Genomic DNA, 14,468 nt, shown 5'->3' with positions numbered 1-14,468 from the left:
CATTAAAGACGGGGAATGCCGTTCATATATGCCGCTGTGGTGAGTGAGGTAGCTCATTAGCACATTTTTACTACAATAAGTTCAGAAAATCCAACTTTGAAGCGCATAGACTAGCCTGTTGGTTGGTCACATGTGTGGTTCACTGATCTTCCAGAGACCTGTGTATCCCTCACGATATTTTGAATAATTAAAGCAAAGGGAACTGGAAGTGAGGGTGCCAAAATCGTCTCATTTTCTTGTAGGTATTTGACAGGTCTCACAGAAAAATTATGTATAGCACTAGGTATAGTTGGTGCTTTGGAAGGAGAGAAGTTCAGATCACACTTTGTTTGGATCACGGCAGTAAAAGCCATGAAGACCCAGGTAAATGTGTTTCAACTGAAACCTGAAGTCTGGACTTGAAAATCTGACACTCGTAAGTGATAGCCAACTACTCTAAGATTACTATAAAAAGCTGGGCCATTTGGCCTCTTTTCTAAAAAAAAAGTTAAATAGCCAACTACTCAGCCATATCCAAATATCCAGATATCGGTAAAAAATTATTTGAAAACTGCAAAATAAAATACATAAAGCTGCGCTTCGAGATCTGCATTAATAAACGAAATGGTCCATCACCAGATTATGGCCAGCCTCATATAAGAAGCATGCCGCATTTGCTCCTAAAATGATGAAATATAGAGATTTGAGTACCATTTTGGACATCAAGCTATTCCACATATTGTTCAACATATATTTTGTAACATCCTTCATTCAACATGCAGTCATTGCTATCAGGGCTTATTATTTTTAGATGTGCCACACCACAAAACACAATCCAGTGCGAAAATGGCGCAATTACACTTTATAAACTCTTATCTTAATATTACTGATAAACTGGAAGCCATGAAACCGAAGTTAAAGAGAAATGACGGTGCAAGTGCAAACCAGCTGAGGAAAGCCATTGCAACAGCAGTCATAAACAATGCACAAGGATTACCCGCGCACATCCCCACATCAGTTCCAATGAGAACGGTGACGCCAGCTGCTGCACATGCTGCACTAAAAGTTAGCGACCCTGTGATCTACATGAAACATCAAGGTTAAGAGTTGATCAGTTTTAGGGGAAACAAAACTGCATATGGTCAGCAAGAAAATATTTTGTACTGATGAATTTAAAAAGTAATCTGTTAATCTACAAGTTCTCAAAGAATGAAAGGTGGTTCTTAGGAGCCTGAGAAAATATGGCTCACCCCATCTCCAATGGAAAACAGGCATGCAGCTTCGAGGTTTCGGAAGGAACGTTTGACGAGAAGTGCATAGATCTCCACAGAGGCAATAGTGAGGCTCCACAAACATTGCAGAGTTGCAGCTGCTATGAGGTAGCTGATCAAAAGAGCAATAATAAGTTCATCTATAGAAGGAATAAATAATACTGTTTTCTGAGTTCTAACAACAACATAGCCGTTAATATATTTTTTAGACTTTTAAGGCTATCTAATTGCATCTCAGAAATAATATACACCAAAATAGTACTTTTTGTGCACGTAGTTGAATACCATCTCCAAGTAGATCTCCAGATTTTACTAACACAAGATGCATCCACATAACTCGTCAATTACAGTCCTAAAATTGTGAACACGATGTGTTTTGCTGAATGCCTAGGAAACCATGCATGCAAACACCAGCTCCTGATTTTTTTTCAGAAAAACTTGTGATCAGCAAAGATGACTGAAGCTACTGACTCTCTAACTGTGGTTCCCCTTTCTGCCGCTGAGGACGCGAAATCAACTCAGAAAACGTTACCCATCCTGTATATTCATCCTAAATCCCATAATCTACACAACGAAATCCCATAATTCTCAACCGAAAAGCCACAGGTATAGCCTAGAAGACAAGGGAGGGTAGGGCACCGGAAGGCTGAGACGGAGGGAAAGACGCGGGTCGACGCCATGGTGGCGAGCGAGGTGGCCGCGAAAGATGCCTGCGCTAGGCGGAAGCCGATCCCGCCTATTGTCCCCGGCGACCCCTGCGGGTTCTTCATCCGCACTCCAATCGGGGCAGGATTTTCGTTCCCCTGCGCCTGCGACGGCGGCGCCTGAACGGGGTGCACGATCGGCCGGCTGAACGGCATCTTCCTCCAAGGGTTTGTGAGATTTTAGATGGCGGCGAATGGAGAAAGAGGAGGGGCTCGATCCGGACGAGGGCTGCTTTGCCGTCGAGCGTTTCTCTGTGGGCGCGTTCGGATCGGTTTGGTTTTAGTCACAGTGACTGTCGTGTCAGGAGCATGAAAATCAATTTCAGCGAGATTTCAGCGAAATACATTGCGCTAGACACCGAAATTAATGTGTTTCGGTCAAAATTAAACTCTATCAAACATAGCTTACAATTTTTAAGTTCAGGGGTCTTCTTTATTGCAATTTACTGTGGGCAACAATTGTCAGCCTGTTCTTCTCCAAATACACCCAAAGGTTAAAAAAGAAAATTGCTAGTATTGAGAACTAGCTTAGTTCTCAGGCAATTCATGATCCGTTTGATTATGATTGTTAAGATTTGTATCTCTCTGGTTGCTTTTGAGAGAGAGAGAGAGAGAGAGAGAAAGAGAGAGAGAGGGAGATCATAGCTCTTTAATACTCAATAATAACCAAGGGTACAATATCAGAAGGATTAAGAAGCCACAAGCGGCGACCTTGTATTAAATCCAAAGAGCTACGAGCTAGATCATGGCCATGCCCATTAGATACTCTATTTTCATGAATGGATCTAACATCCACAAACTCAGCAGTACGTTTTTTTTATTTCACACAGAACACTACTAAAATTAGGACGGTATTTTTTCTTTGAAACTACTTCTTGATAGTCCAATGGTATGAAACATTAGGAGATTTGTAGATCACTTGCTAACTCATGTGCCTCACAGCATGTAGTGGACAGGATCCGAAAAGCACATGCAAGCGAGAGCTGAAGCACCCATAAATGTCCATCCGCACTTCGACAAATTGGTGCCACCACACCGTGATTTTCAATCCTCGCAATAGCGCCAGCAACATTAATTTTAACATGATCACCCGTAGGAGGGATCCAAGTAGGACCTATTAACTGATGAGATGTCTCCATGGTCCTACGCTAGGTTTTAGCACCTTGATTACTCAGTTCGTTGATGAAATTTTCAATGAACATAATGATCGTAAAAGGACTTCGCAAAATGTATTCTTCGATGGCCTTTCTTCTTGCAGTCAAATAACACAAAGGGTGATAACACAATTCACCAGCTGAGAATGGTTTAATGATTCAATGAGAAAAAATATCCACTCCTTAGCATTTCGGCATTGATTTATGGAGATGTGTTCAACTAGTTCTTCATCGAACATCACCCACACACTTCGTGCCATCACACAATCTATTAATAAGTGCCTCCAATCATCCTCTGAAGCGTGGCAAAAACAACATTCAGGCATAACTGTCATATTTTTCTGAAACCAGATTGATCCAGTAGGTATAGATTCACGGGAACCTTCACTTTCCACATCTTACACCAGAGTTTTCCTTGTGCCGATGAAGATGAACTCGATTGCCTCGCCTCGAGCCAGTCCTCACGGTTTTTTTTTGTGTTCACAAGAACCCTATATGTAGAACGGACAGAAAAAAGACCAGACTTCTCAAAATGCAACGCCCATAAGTCCTGTTGGTGTACCGTATATCGGTATTGATTCAATAGCCGTGATATCTATAGGCAGAAAATGTTGTTGAACTAGTTCGATCTTCCAAGATCTATTATTTCCGAAACCATAGAAGGTGGATTGTTTGTGAGAGCAACATAAAGTATACATATTTTATTATTCTGGGACTCAACGAATCGGGTTCTATCAGAATTTGAAGGGCTTGTTTGGCAAGGAATGCCATAGCGTTGCAAGATACGCCTCTCCATGGTAGGAGCTTCACGTGGAGCAATGAATAAGAAGAGGTGATCATGGCTAGACTGGACAAATTTTTTTCAATCGATGCTGGGAAGATCTGAACCCCATCATTGATCTTACTGCACTCAGTATAAACATTTCAGATCATTGTCCTCTTCTAATGACTTGCTCTTCCGCTCGGCCTTGCTAGAGAAGTTTAGAGATCACTAAGACGTCATCAATCTGTACATCCATCTCTAGTCCAAGCAAGCATGCGTAAAGAAGATGATCGAATAAAACTACACACTAGCTTAACCTATCTGACACTCCAACTGAAAACAGCTAATAACGCTTAGGCAAGCAGCTATGTTAACTCACAACACATCACGAAACGCACTCAAACGCCAATGAGACCGCCGGTACACGCTAAGAATGGCCGAGCTGTGATCTGAAAAGAGCAGTGGGTCATCGCCGATCCGCTCAGCTTCTCTATAGACCTGAATCTCAGCGATGAGAGCCCTTTGCTGCCTGCACACTGGCAAACCAGCTGCGAACTATCCCCTCAACCGCGCTCTGTGCCGACTTAAGTTGCTGGTCTGGGTAATGTAAGCTGAAAAGGTCGCCTTCGAAGCAGGCAGCGAAAAAACCAACACTACTACCCTACCATCCTTCTGAGTTAAGGCATTTTGTATTGTGCATATTATCCAGGTCTGGTACGTGGAATATTTTTCCCTAGTGCCTCCAAATCCCATATTATCTCAAGACTCGTGAAGGTTCTCAATCTTATGCACCAAATGCACCAATAAGCACCAGGATCTCTGTCTCGCAACACTCATCATCTCTTTTGAGTACCACAAGCAGGAGAGTTGCTTCCAGCAATCTAGAATCAATAGCAGTGCCCCATAGTTTCCCCTTTATAAGCCTAGTAACGAAGAGGGAGTGCAATTATTTCCAACTACTTTTTGGGGCCACAAATCCTTCAAATTGTTGGATAAAACCTATTTAAATATACATTATTGTACTATTTACTTTATTAAATTTGTTACATCCCAAGTAGTAAAAGCTCCAAAGGTCATGCATGAAATTCAGCTAGAGTGGAAAATATATTACCATTGATATTTGTAGAGAATTAAGATTTTCATTGCTGGAAAAAGCTCAGAAAGAAGAGCAAGAAAATCTCTGTTTAAAATAGCTATAGCTGCTATAGCCCGGCTAACTGCTCAAAAGCTAATAAAGCTCCATTATGGAGATATACATTGTCTATGGTACATCAAGAACATGATTGCTAATTAACATATGAAGTATTGCACATAAATTAGAATTCAGAAAATTCCATGTTTTCCTAATACTAATAAACTTGGCCATGCACATGTTCGATTTCTAAATCTAGATATGACATAAAGCGTTCCTTTCGAAAATCATTTCAATCATTCTACCACTACCGCCCCAGCAACATATATATGTTCTTCCTGTGTCCTAAAGTAAAATAAATAAGGAGTATTTGAAGAAGCAAAAGATAAGAATCACTTGCCCCATGATATTGGAGCATCACCTCAAGAAAGGGAGCTTTCCTGGTTGGTTTCCCATGTCACCTGTACAAAGCAACATAACATCATATTTTGCATGGACCATTTTGAGATAAATGAGATTAGTGCCACTGAAGTATGGAGCTATAGCTAAAAAATACTGATGCACATCCTGCAGTAATGGAGTTTTAGAGAAATAAAAAGAGAGACCGTGAGGTACATATAAATTAGTATCTTTTAATCTTCTTCACTACAGAAATTGCAAAACGGAGAGATGTGGGGAGTGAGAGGGAGGATAGAGCAGCACCAATCACACGATGTACTTAAAAAGTGCCCCTACTTGCCTTGTGAGAGCTACCTCACAAGAGAAAGAACCTAGCCACAATGTTTCTGGCTCATCCACATCTCTGCCTACTCCACTCTTGTAGTCTTGCTGCTCCATCTTTTTCTTTCTGTCCTCTTACTCCTCCTAGTTCTCATCGGCGTTTGCTGCCGAGCACCACCAAGTTGATCCCTGGAAAAGGCACGAGAATGCACATGAAGGGGCTGAGATGAGTAGAAACCTGATGTACAGAATTAAAGAGCAATCAGAAGGAAGAACAAAAAAATAGAACAAATCTGGGATGAAATAAGAACACAAGAACGAACAAAATCTGAGGCAAACCAAAAGGATATCTCATAGAATCTCAAATCTGGGGCGAAATAGAACAGAAGGACGAACAAATCGTAGACAAACCAAAAGAAAATCTCATAGAATCTCAAATCTGGGACGAAGTAGAACAGAAGAGCAAACAAATCTCAGACAAAAAAAATCTCTGCTCGTCCGGTGATAGCATGACGTGCGCGTTGGCTGCACTTCTCCCGTTGGCCCTGACCCACTGCTCTCTTGGTGTTGCACGATACGAGGACGACCAGAGAAGGCAGGGAGGAGGGGAGAGGTTGAAGGAGAAAGGATAAGATGGAGGGGATTGGAGGAGGAGCGGGAGGGATGGGGCAAAGAGAGGATGCGTGGGGCGAGCGAGCTGCTGGCGAGCGGGGTGGATATTGGTCTAGGGATTCGGGGAGAGGGGATTGGGGGAGAGGAACGGGAGGGGCGATTGGGTGGGTGGCGGATCACTACGCCCGAAGCTACAACGCGGGAGGAAAGCCCCAATCTACCCTGGGTGGACATCTTTTCCACGGGCGAACGCCACGCTCGACCGAACAAAAGCCCATCCGCAGCGACCGACGAGTGGACCCGACCGAACATCGGATCCACGTGCAGCGGGTAAAAACGGCCATTGTATGGCTTTATCTAGCGTGAGGAACAAATGGGACAACGCCCACGCACGGCCCGAGCCAACCACCACGCGCGCTGCGCTCCACAATGAATGGACGAGATTTAGCATCAGTGAGGATCCGACGGCCACGAGCCGCAAATCGTTGTGAGGCCCCCTATGGGGGCATCTATTATACCTTTAGATGCTCAGACACATGGGTTTTGGGGGAAAATCATATCTTGGATCTACAATATTCTCACCACAGCTTCCACTTCGATAATTCTCAATGGAGTACCCGGCAAAAGTATCAAATGCAAGAGGGGAGTGAGGCAAGGCGACCCATTGTCTCCACTTCTATTCGTGGCAACGGCTGAATTACTTCAAATCATCATCAACCATGCATGGGAAAATAATATCATTTCTCTACCCATAGATGAATCATATGGTCAGAGTTATCCCCTATTGCAATACGCAGACAATACACTACTTATCATGCGAGCTGATCCAGCACAGATCATGGAACTCAAACAGCTGCTTAAGGATTTTACTGATGCCACGGTCCTCAAAATAAACTACCATAAATCATCTATGGTACCAATAAATATTTCTGATGAGAGATGCAACGAGTTAGCTCTGTAAGAAGGAATCTATGCCATTTACATACTTAGGATTACTTATGGGAACTACCAAACCTACCATTGATGACCTAACGCCCATGGTTTCCAAAATGGACAGAAGACTTGCTGGATTATGCAATCTGCTATCACACTGCTCAAGACTCGTGGTCATCAAATCTGTTATTTCAGCAATGCCAAACTTCCTTATGTGTGCCTTAAAAGTACACTACACACACTTGGATCATATTGAAAAATATATCAGAACCTTCCTTTGGCATGGGAAAGATATTGAGAAGAGTTGTAAAGGAAAATGTTTAGTCAAATGCGATAAAGTCTGTATGACAAAAGAGGCTGGTGGCTTGGGCATAATAAATCTGAGAGAACACAATAAGGCACTCATGATTAAAAATATCTTCAAGTTCTACAATTCTGGGGACATACCTTGGGTGAATCTTTTATGGAGAGCATACTACAATGAAGGTTTATCCAATATATCTAGGAGAAACAGAGGCTTTTTTTGGTGGAAAAACTGTCTTTCACATCTATAGGTATTCAAACAACTTACCTCCTGTACACCACACTCAGGAAACACCATTCTTCTCTGGTCTGGAAAATGGGCTGATACCATGCTGTGTGAAAGCTTACCTCAATTATACTCCTTTGCAAAGAATAAAGATATTACCTTACAGCAAGTAAAGCATATGAATCTGGATGAACTGTATGAACAATTTCAGCTGCCCCTCTCTTTGGTTGCGGTGGAGCAAATCAATAGCCTACACATTGCCATCAACTCTATCACGGATAGCAACACCACACATGACAAATGGAGTCTTACAGGTGGAGGAGACAATTTTTCTACCAAGAAAGTGTATGCTGCACTGGTTAAAGCACCACCTGCACCAAAACCATTCAAATGGATTTGGAAATCACCTTGTTTACCGAAACACAAATTCTTTTTTTTTTTGGCTTCTTTTGCAAGACAGACTTAATACAAGAGATCTACTATCCAGGAAAAACTTCCAGTTGGAATCCAAGAACTATGGATGGAAGATGCAGATGAAACACTCATCCATTTATTCTTCTCATGTGACTTCAGTCAGGTGATCTGGTGGAAAATAGGGGAAGAATGGAACACAGATCTCCAACTCATCGACATGCTCCTGGATACATTTAACCGATCGGCTAACCATTTCTTTAAAATAGCCATGATGGCTGGATGTTGGAGCATTTGGAACCACAAAAATAAAATTATGTTTGACAACGAGCAGAGATGTGTAGAGAGCTGTCACAGCTTTTTCAAAGCAACAATTCAGGAGATAAGGCACAGGGTTAAACCAAGTCTAAAGGAAGGAATGCAAGCTTGGATCGACACTTTGTAATTTTGTATAGTTAACCTGTTTTCTTTCCTCTTTTATTTTCTTCTTCATTTTGTCTTTGCCAAACCATTGTAAATATCCATACCATATTTTTGGGCACTATATATGAAAATGACGCAGTGGGGGTCTTCCCCACTGTATTTTGCGTAAAAAAAAAGGTTTCTCAAAGACACCAACCGAGAACTAGAATATCTTATTTTCTTCAAAGCATGTCTGCTTTTCTCTCCAATGCATTGTCCAGATGTACAAAGAAAGAATAACTAAAATCTAACTAGTCAATATTATATTCCATGTCCCACAAATCCTACTATATATATAACCAATGCCTCTAGATAATGCATCTAAGTTGGAAACAAAAACTGCGTTAGATGCAATGAAATAAGGTAACCATCGTGGGCTCTCTGTCTAGTCAGCTCCTAGTAGCTCGCACAAGTAATCATGATTTTTGGGTTATATATACTTCCTAGTGCGTCCAACTCCTATATATATCTCTCTGTTGGGTGAATATTCATGAGGCTTGTTAAGCTCACAGTTCACATACAACACAATCGTTCGGGTTGCGACACACTTTATATCTCTTATTAAACTAGGAAAGTGAGAGAGCTTCTTCAATACATTTTATAATCTGATTTAGCTCAACACCATTGCCCCATAGTATCCATTTATAGGCCAAGAATGTAAGGGTGTGAAATATTTGCAACTACATTCTGGCGCCACAAGGCGTCCAACTTAATGTTAGAACCCGTACTAAATCAGTTTCGGTTGTTTGCTGTCATAGTGGTTTAGGCTGCATAGATATTGCTAAATCTGATGTCTGGTGCTTCATCTAACAGATCTACATAGTGGTTAGTTCTCCCTCCTGCCCATTTAATTGGTGTTGTGAATTGTTTCAAGCCAGGGAGTACTAAAATTCTACACATAAACCAGATGTAAAATGTTATATGAATAGTCGTGTCTGTTAAGCTTAATGCACTAGCTAACGTAACCAAAAGCCCGAACTGATGAATAGGGTTAGGCAATCTACTTATATACACTTCAACAGTCGAACTTGAAGTAACGTGTGTCCCCATAGTACATTAGTACTTTAGTTTTACTCAATGGCATGTACTGATGCTTAGATACTTCTCGCAGATGGATGGTCGGATATTAGCACAACAAAAACTAACAAAATAGTACTGGGAAATCAGACAAAATTTTTGAACATAAGGCCTAAGCCCTGCTTTAAATTAATAAAGCCGCGAAACCGGCAGATACAGAGTGCATACATAGCAAACACAGCGAACAGGACACAGATACACAAGCAAACAAAGGATAAAAACTACGAGCTTCGCTTGACACGCCGTGTCCATCGTCTTCACGAACGCCGACACCGGGAGAAGCGAGGGTAGTAGGGAGCATCATCCGCAGGCACACTGCTTGCATTTCTACCACAAGAACGAAAGGAGGCCAGCACACGAGTCCTGACTCCGAAGAGGGATCCCTTCCCTCTCGCCCCGGATCGCAGGGCGCCGCACCGTCGAAAGGCAGAGAGGTTCCCCCAAGAACGCACCATCGCTGAGACTACCCAAAGCTCAAAGGAGAGATCAAGACCAGCTGCCGCACCAGAAGCCACGCCACGGCCACTGCCACCCACATCGCCGTCCAGAGGACGCACGCTGATGAACGAAGGCGCACTACTAGGAAAAGGGCAATCAGTGGCGCACCACTTTTACCCATCAGTGGCGCACTAGTGGTGCGCCACTGTTATCACGCCACTGCTAAGTTTTAGTAGTGGCGCACTAGTGGTGCGCCACTACTACCCTAAGTAACGAGTGGCGCACTACGTGGTGCGCCATTGACAAGTCCAGTGATGCGCCACTATTACCCCAAAGGGGTGCGCCACTGTTGTTCTGCAGTAGTGCGCCACAACTCTATGGTGTCGGTGCGCTACTGCTACCTCCTGGGGTGCGCCACTGTTATGGCGTTCTGGTGCGCTACTGCTACTTTCGAAAGGGGATCAGAGGGTAGTGCGCCACAAGTCTAGACTAGTGCGCCACTTCTACTTACAGGTCATGCGCCACTGATGGTCCTCTAGTGCGCCACTGCCTAGTATTTCGTTTTTATTTTTTGTATTCCTGGCAGGTATTTGTACAGGTTGTATATCACACTATAACAACACAAATACAGTATATATAACACATATAAGCAGCTAGCACAGTATACCAATACATAGTCCTTCACATTAGCCTCCATGATTCACAAGATTTCAAATATTAGATAACTGTTACGGTGTTACAAGTCACAAATGAGCTAGTGGTTACACAAGGTCGATCATCTAAACTAGCATCACATAGAAGAGAGCTAGAGTCACTACTAGCACCGTCCCGATGAAAGTGGTCTTCATCCGGTTCCTCCTCCGCTCCGTCCTCTCTCCCGCCGGATAGCGTGCGTATCTGTCTTCGGCCTCCGCTCTAGTGGTGTACCCTTTGTAGCTGTTACCGCTAAAACGGTGAACCTGTCTCCGACACTCCTCCCAGTCGTTGTAGACTCCGGGAACCTTGCCCTTGCCTTTTCCTAGTAGTGGCGCACCAGGAGGATCGGCAGACAAAAAGCAGCAACCACCACCAGACCCAAGCTTGCGGAGCAACCTCCAGACCTGGCTCGACGCCGCACAAGGAGCACCGCCAAGAACCACCACCGACAACAGAAGAACCTTGCCAACCACCCCAACAGCCCCGGACGGAGCCTTCAGGAAGGGGAACGATGTCGTGGCGCCGCCACCGCCCAAGCATGGACTAGGGTTTTCACCCTGGGCAGGGGGTTGGGTGGGGAGGAAGAAGGGACCTCAACGAAGCCTCCAAGGAGGGAATCGGCGCCAGGGGCGTCGACGACGTCGTGGCCACCGCCGGCCAGAGGTTTCCCCGGTCCCGACCAGCCCCACCACCAACAACCCGGCCACAAACACGCAGATCTGGCCGAAAGTTGCGAGCTTCATCGGTCGGGGGCGGAGATCTCCCCAGATCTGACACCGCAGCCCGGCGGAGGGCCCCGAGCGTCGCACCACACGTTCACCGCCTCCCCGCCGCCCGCACGGCCGAGGACACGGGCCCGCACCACCCACGGCCGCCGCTCGCCGCGTAGAAGACAGCGCCGTTGCCACCATCCGGAGCCGCCGCTCCGGTGTCCAAAGATCCCCACCGGGGTCACCACCAGCCGCAACCGCCCCCGGAGTCCACGGCCGAGGTCGTGGAGGAGGGATTCGCCGAGCAGCGCCCCAGCCATGGCGGCCGCCGCGCAGCAACCAGCCCCCATGCTGCTGCGCCGCGGAGCGAGGACCACGGGCCGAGGAAGGAATCCCCGCCGCCCCCTTCACCGGCGACGCGGCCTTCGGCCGGCGTCACCTCTGGGGGCGACAAGGAGGGGCGGAGGAGGAGGGGTGGGCGGGCGGCGGCGCGCGTAGGGTTTCGCCCCCTCGGTCGCCTGGAGGGGGCGACGCGAGGGGAACGAGACGGGGGGACTTTGAATCAGACAAAATTCAACAGCGTCAAAACTCTTTGGCAGAGGGCGCAATTCGATCAAAATGACACTGCAACCAGAGAAGAGTAACTAGCAACAAAAAAGTATGTCCCACAAGGAGGTTAGCATAATTGGATGACAGTAGGATCTGAATAAGATGATTCGTACCTCCAAGACTAATTAGCGCATTGTCTACAAACTGAAAAGAGGCCTCGCTTACAATATCAGACAAGCTTAACGTCTTCGTAGTTTTGGAAATGGTAACGTCTGGACTTGTGCTTGATTATCCGGAGGCTTCCTGGTCCTGCTGCAGCGCCATGAAACTCCACGCCAGTGAGCACCACCGTCCTCCTCCACAGCTTGATTACCTGGAAGAACCTCACGACGCAGAACTTGCCAGAGCCCAGCGGCAAGAGGTGTGACGCCACTGGGAACCACCCTCCCGGCAAAGGCAGCTCTTCCCAGGAGTTGAGCTTCACCGGCGGTGACATCTGCGCAAGGTCAGCCACGCAGAGCTGCCCATCACTCTCCGAGAAGCCAAACCAAAGACCATGCTCAGGGGCGTACTTGGCGTGGCCTTTGAACGGCAGAGCCCAGTCGCCGACCTTTCTCCATGCACGGCTAGCCGTGTCGAAGGAGTAGGTGCCGGCGCCCACCGTGGATATCCAGATTTGCGAATCACGAACCACTGTGTAGGAGCCAATCGAACAGGGGTGTGGCTCTTGCTCCGGAGACCTGTTGTAGATTCGATGAGGATCGTACTCGTACTTGTAGTGGTCGTAATCAATTGGAGGCGGCGGGAGAGGGCGCCAATACCAGTCCTCCGGCAAGCACTTGCCGAACGAGGGGCCGTAGGTAAAAGCCTCGAAATAGTCCACCTTTGGCGGCGGACCAGGGTTTACATGCATGGTGTAGAGGCCGTCGCCAACGGTGAGGGAGATGGAGGTGCGACTGGGGTCTACCTTCGGGTTCATGGCGCGGACGGCGCCAAGCGCGCCATCGTAGAGGAGGGTGTGACCATGGCGGTCGACGGCGATGATGTCGTTCTTGAGGGCCATGAAGTCGATCCACCCTTTTGGGTAACTCGTGCAGGGCCAGTCGAAGGATACGGCGGCGGGAGGCAGCCGAGCCAAAGCTGGAGCCTTCTTTATTGGTGTTGGATCTGCTGGTTCTTGTGATCTGGTAGGGGAGAATAATCTTGCCGGATCGATGCGGTGCAGGTTGAAGGCAGGGCGGCCGTCGCTCCATTTTTTGGCCAGCAGATTCACAAAAGGGCGATTCATTGCTCCTCTCCTCTCTCCCCTCTCTAATACAGAGAGAAGCAATCTGGCTTTCAACTTTAGTTATTTTGATATCCTGATTGGGGGTAACCGGCGAGGAGCTATACAACTGAACCCCACGACTTCACACGACGTAGCCCCAAAACGAACATTCCTAGCCGCCGGGAATAGGTTGTAGGAGCCTGGGAGACGGGTTGCGCTGAGGTAACTCATAAGAGAATTTTTTTAGGGCAACTAGTCTAAGCCGGAAAACACAACTGTGTTTGGATGCACAAAATTTAGCCATGGAATTGAATTGGGCTGAAATTCCAAATCCAAGGTGGAAAGGAAATGGCCTCCATTTCAATTCTGCTGTTTGGGTGTACAAGGTATTTGTTGTTGGAATCAAAGGGTGGCACCGAATTCTAAATCATGTTTGGATGCAGCCTCAAATTGGAATTGGAAAGGGGCGGTGAGAGGGGCAGGAAGAGGTCACCGCCTGGCGCTGTTCTCCTACGGGACAAGGACATGCCACCGCTCGGCGCCACGCCGTTCCCCTACCGGCCAGGGAGAGCCACTGTCCAGCGCCGACGGAGTTGATGATGGGGGACGAGGAGGGCGGGGAAGGGGAAGGACGGCGCGGAGCTCGGAGGACGGAGAGGAATCGGAGCTCGAAGGCCACGCGGCGGCGGTGGGGGAAGCGTAGCTCGCAGGACGGAAGGGACGCGGAGCTCGGAGGCGGGAGATGCGGAGCTCGGCGACGGGAGATGCAGAGCTCAGCGGCGGCGGGTGGCGGGGCCACACGATGGGGGAACGGCGGCGGGCAGCGGGGGACGGCGGGCGGCGGGGCCACGTTGCGCGGGAACGGCGGCGGGCGGCGGGGGAACGGCATGAGGCGGAGGACCCGCCGGGAGAGACGAGGGCGACGGGTCAAGCGGTACGCTCGTTTCCGAGCGTTTCCGAGCTCGCTCACTCGGAATGTTTGGCCAGCTATTTGCACAGCAGGATTCCGAGCGTAGAATTTTGTTGGGTTTCCACGCAAAGATTCCGAGCGCAAACCAAAC

General features: G+C 46.9%; 1 protein-coding gene and 1 long non-coding RNA gene across 2 annotated transcripts; both read right to left on the bottom strand.

The window, feature by feature from the left end:
* Nucleotides 1-851: 851 nt before the first annotated feature.
* Nucleotides 852-2,110, bottom strand: LOC124689193 (CASP-like protein 5A2). The gene is made up of 3 exons (XM_047222757.1): nucleotides 1,890-2,110; nucleotides 1,230-1,362; nucleotides 852-1,061 (listed from the first exon to the last, which is right to left on the bottom strand). The coding sequence occupies exons 1-3, from the start codon at nucleotides 2,108-2,110 to the stop codon at nucleotides 852-854; spliced, it is 564 nt and encodes a 187-aa protein (XP_047078713.1).
* Nucleotides 2,111-4,580: 2,470 nt separating this feature from the next.
* LOC124685935 lies at nucleotides 4,581-5,986 on the bottom strand. Its single transcript, XR_006997648.1, has 3 exons — nucleotides 5,757-5,986; nucleotides 5,400-5,464; nucleotides 4,581-4,794 (listed from the first exon to the last, which is right to left on the bottom strand). It is a non-coding gene; the product is annotated as an uncharacterized LOC124685935 (long non-coding RNA).
* Between the last annotated feature and the right edge of the window lie 8,482 nt (nucleotides 5,987-14,468).

This window comes from Lolium rigidum, chromosome 2, assembly GCF_022539505.1.
Source record: "Lolium rigidum isolate FL_2022 chromosome 2, APGP_CSIRO_Lrig_0.1, whole genome shotgun sequence".
Classification (NCBI taxonomy): domain Eukaryota; kingdom Viridiplantae; phylum Streptophyta; class Magnoliopsida; order Poales; family Poaceae; genus Lolium; species Lolium rigidum.
This window is presented reverse-complemented; position numbering and strand designations above follow the sequence as displayed.

Coding starts and splice junctions, on each gene's coding strand:
- LOC124689193 (XM_047222757.1), bottom strand. CDS start 2,110: ATGCCGTTCAGCCGGCCGATCGTGCACCCCGTTCAGGCGCCGCCGTCG. Junction 1,363..1,889: donor CCCTCCGTCTCAGCCTTCCG/GTGCCCTACCCT, acceptor TCTTTTGATCAG/CTACCTCATAGCAGCTGCAA. Junction 1,062..1,229: donor TGTTTTCCATTGGAGATGGG/GTGAGCCATATT, acceptor TGTTTCATGTAG/ATCACAGGGTCGCTAACTTT.